The 4,648-nt window shown below is 28.4% G+C and overlaps 1 protein-coding gene across 4 annotated transcripts; it reads left to right on the plus strand.

The window, feature by feature from the left end:
- Positions 1-1,037: 1,037 nt before the first annotated feature.
- Positions 1,038-4,408, plus strand: LOC127241873 (uncharacterized). 4 transcript variants are annotated; one of them, XM_051261126.1, is made up of 5 exons: positions 1,038-1,203; positions 1,524-1,706; positions 1,810-1,876; positions 3,992-4,103; positions 4,166-4,408. In XM_051261126.1, exons 2-5 carry the CDS (start codon positions 1,564-1,566, stop codon positions 4,228-4,230), a joined length of 387 nt encoding a protein of 128 aa, XP_051117083.1. In that variant the 5' UTR covers positions 1,038-1,203; positions 1,524-1,563; the 3' UTR covers positions 4,231-4,408. The 4 variants fall into 4 exon arrangements, with proteins under 4 accessions (XP_051117083.1, XP_051117080.1, XP_051117082.1 ...); XM_051261123.1 differs by having other exon boundaries at positions 3,992-4,408; XM_051261125.1 differs by having other exon boundaries at positions 1,056-1,203; positions 1,531-1,706; positions 3,992-4,408.
- The last annotated feature ends 240 nt before the right edge of the window (positions 4,409-4,648 follow it).

Consider the following 4,648-nt stretch of genomic DNA (forward strand, 5'->3'; position numbering starts at 1 on the left):
GATTACACCGTCAAAACTGATTTTTTTTTTTTTCGCAACAACAAACATATAATTTCAGTTAGATCATCTCCGACTCATTCTTTCATTTTTGCAGTAGCTACAGTAAAAATACAGTTGATCTTGCAGTAATTTTACTCTAACCATAAACTTCAATTTTTCACTCTAAAAAATATATTCCATATATATTCTTCTTTTATATTAGTATTTTATATAACTTTTTATATTTATAAATTACACCTCAACTTTAATTTATTTTTACAATATAAATCAAATATATATAATTACTCATTATTTTTAAAAAATTATATAATTATATATCACTTTTCGAAATGTAAAATTATATTTACTTTTAAAAAAATAAAATTATTATTATTTTTAAAAAATAAAATTATATCACTTTCTAAAAAATAAAATTATACATAATTTTTCAAAAAAATAAAATTACATACTCCCTCCGTCCAGCTACAAAGTATCCATATTTCTATTTTGGGACGTTCAATTACAAAGTAATCATTTCATTAAATACTCCACTTTTTTCCACAAATACCCTTACTTTACATCACATCATTACTTTTATACCAAAAAGCAAGGGCAAAAATGTCATTATATTACTTTTACCTACCCACTATAATTAAAATACTATTATTTTTTAAACTCTGCGCTAAAAGTAAATGTATATTTTATCGGTGGACGGAGGGAGTATTATTTAAAAAAATAAATAAATTTACAATATATTCCAAAAAATAACAAAAATACACAAATATCACAAAATATCACACAAACTCTATTCCAAAAATATAATGAAGTGTACAATGCCACTCTATTTTTAAAGTAACACTGTAACAAGTTACAAAAATGTGGGGAAAATTTGAGAGTGGGTTGAAGCCCTTACCCAATTTGCAGAGGTTGGAGTTGCCCTTAATAGAGTACCGTTTCATAATTTCAATTAACATTGGGTTCCCAAATTTTTGAAAAATGATCCCTATTCTATTTTTATTTATTATTTTACTATTAATACGATTAAAAATGATCCAACGGTCGGAATGTGGAGACAGCTCGTGGTGCAGACGTTCAGCCTCAAAAGTTTTGCTATAAAGTGTTCGTCAGCCGCCTGACTCCATTTTTCTCTTTCCCTTCATCGTCTCAGTCTCTTCGGTTATTGCTTCTCTCTAGAGAAGGTCAATCTGAACCACAAATCTTCAGGTATATTCAGTTTTCCGAATTCTTTTGCATCTGCAAGTTTCTGGTTAGTTATTCCGGTACTGTTTTTGTTTGATTATTTATGCCTGATTGAGACCTGTACGTATTTGTGTGAGCTCGTGGATTGGCAGCGTATTCTGTTCATATGGAAATTTGGTTGTGTAATTTTTATTATTATTTTTTTTCTGGCTAGTTTTTAGGTTCTGTCTCCGTTTGTTTAACCTCTTGTAGTATCTGTATGTACGTGTGTGTGTTTATAGGCAAATTATTTGGTCTCCTTGGATGTTCAATGGTCGAATTGATTTCTAAATTAGATTTCTCAGGTTTTAGATCTGTGCTTGTTGAGAAAAAAAGAGACGAAAGATGAACAGTTACGCATATCAACGGAACACCTTGATGGAGAGTTGCTTTGCGGATGGAGTTGTTTGTCCCAAGCCTCGTAGAATTGGTGTACCGATGCAATTTTACGAGCCTTTGAGACCTCCCTCGCGATTGCTCCACATCAAGTAGGATTCTGGTTCTGATGATTTCTTGATTTCTGTTCATCTTCGTATTGATATCAAATACTGGAAAATTCTAATTTCTTTCTTCTTCTTCTTGTTAAAATAGTAATCAACAAACTGAGGCGTATGACGCGAGAGCGGCGACAGAGCTTCTGGATATTATTCAAACGAAGGTATGCTCTGTTCTAGTTGGTTTTGATTCTCTGTTCAGAAATTAATGCTACTTTTACTCAGTATTTTGGTGCTTGGTTGAAACTAGGAAGGGAAACCTAAGGGTAGTTAAAAGAATACGGAAGTTCGTTTGGCTGCAGTATGGATTTGAATTATTATTATTATTATTATTATTGAACTAATACAGGTTTTAAAGCTGAAATTTTAAATGAAAAAATAAGTGATGGTATTATAAAAATATTTATTGTTTTAAGGAAAAATATTAGGTGGATGTGTAATATATTTAAATATATAAAATTATTATAATAGTGTTGCTTGATATATTTTGTTTTTAATATTTGAGTTTGTTTGTATTTTACTTCCAAGTAATTTTTTTTAGTATTTAATTTTTTATTGTTTTTAATAATTTTTTTTAGTATTTAAATTAAAAAATTATGTAAGAAACTAAATAAAAACACAAATTAAACATATTTATTTTTAAAAAGAACCTATTCTATTGATTATCTCTAACAATTAATGGGTTTTACTTGGTAATTTTGTTTTTTTATTTCAAATAAAAAAAATTATTATTTAATTTTTATAATTCTGATATAAATATAATATATTTTTATTAATTATTACATAAAATATTATTTAAATCTAATCTCAAATATCGTTCCAATTTCAAGCCAAAATAGAAGAAATCCAATATATTTAGAAGTGATACAATCTTGTTTTTGAGCTTTTCTTGCTCCATGCGTACTTTGCTTAGCAGATTTTATGCTCTTGTCATGGCTCCAAGGCCAAGGGGGAAAACCTTTCTTGGGGTTTTGGGTGTATTTTAGGATTGACGTCCCTAGATTTTGTGCAAATAGCATTTTGGCACAAATTTAATATGACTGTAGGGTCAATTAGACCCTGTAGCAGCAAAAATTGACTCGATCTGTGATATTTCTAAAGTCAATCTTAGGCTACTGATAGATGATGTAGGGGTGCATGTCTGTGTGTTTTTAGCTTATTTGTATTCAAGATTATTTAAATAATTTGTTAATTAAAACTGTATGATTTTTATTTTTATTTATTTATTTTTTTTATAAATAATTATTTGGCTTGGAATGAAATGGTAAAATTAGAAATTGAAATATGATTATGTTTTTAAATAAAATTTGAAGATTTTAATTATATATATTGTATACAGTAGAGTGATTGAATCTTGTATGAAAAATTAGTAAATTTTTATTAAGAAAAAAAAAAAAACTAAAAAAATGCAAATGGGATACAACCTTTAAGGATTGTTTGATTGTATGTTTGAGAATAGTTTTGAATTTTTTAATATTAAAATTTTGAATTACAATACCTGTTTGATATGGTTAGATAAGTATTAACATGATATTTTGAATACAAAATTAATTTTTATTATAATATAAAAAATAAAAAATATTTAATTCGATATTTCTTTTGAATCTTTTTAATGAAATACTTTCTCATTTTTATTTACTATATTCATATTTTTATTTCTGTCTCGTATTTATTTGGTCACTTTTTTTAAAAAAAATAAATTATGCACTTTACTCTTATTTCAATTTTTTTAAATTTATATATAGATTTTTATTTTAATTAGATTACTTATCTATCTTCATCTATAATTATATTTATTATAAAATAATTATTTTTTTTTAATATATTCTTAATTATTTATTAATTTTACTTCTACTAAATTACTAAATTTCCGTGTCCGGTAGACTGGACATAATAACCTACAAGAGAGAGTAATAGAAATCCAATCCAATACATACAACCAAAAACAGCCTTTTAAAACTTAAAAGAAAAACACCATTGTGTTTATGCTGTCACATTAACTGCACAAACCTGTCTAATTTCCATGCCATTTTGTTGTCAAGAATGTAGAGGAGGTAGCAAGAATCATTAGTTAGCCAAAGCATGTGTGCCAGAATTAGTTATTCTTCCAAATTTTTTTTTAATTTTTAATTTTTTTAATTTTATTTTCCAATTTTTGGTGCACAAGGCATTAGATGCCTTCCCATATGATATCCTATCACCCCTGTCTCACTCATGCTATTTACTTTCATCTTTTCAATTATTACTCACAACTTACATGCGTTTATTCCATCCATTAGGGGAATCCAAGCTCTGAGTGGCCCAGTTTCCTCCATGCATCGTCCCCGCCGTTCTTCGCCGGATCGCCTCCAACCCGGGCCTCGAATCCAATCATCCAAGACAAGAACTTTGGTAACAATACTAACAGCCCTTCTTTATCTGCCACTTCTCACAGGAGTGGTTCATGCACTCAGGTCAATTTCGGGTCCAATCCCGCCCCGGTGAGGATCGAAGGATTCGACTGTCCCCGGACTTGTAGCATTTCTGCAGTAGCCTAGACCACACTTGAGCTCGCGACGCCTCGATTTCCAAGAGGTACGTCGCTGTAACATTTTCGAAGAAACACTAGATCCTTAGAACAGAAACACACACAACACAACACACATGTATATATATATCAAGTTCTAAACGCATATGTCAAATATTTTGTGTCTATATGTAATAAAATGATGAAAGAGCCTTACGTAAAAAAATACATGTGGTTTAAAAAGTCTACATTAATATAAAAATTACATAAGATTCTCCTGTGTTTTTTATACAGGGGACATGAAAAAAAAAAGTATTTCTATTAGTATCTAGAAGGATATTTATACAAAAAAAAAAAAAAAATTATTCAAATATAAAGATATTTTAAATATTAAATACAATGATACAAAATGTAAATGCAACTCTTGTAA

This window comes from Andrographis paniculata, unplaced genomic scaffold, assembly GCF_009805555.1.
Source record: "Andrographis paniculata isolate CXL003 unplaced genomic scaffold, ASM980555v1 Contig83END, whole genome shotgun sequence".
Classification (NCBI taxonomy): Eukaryota; Viridiplantae; Streptophyta; class Magnoliopsida; order Lamiales; family Acanthaceae; genus Andrographis; species Andrographis paniculata.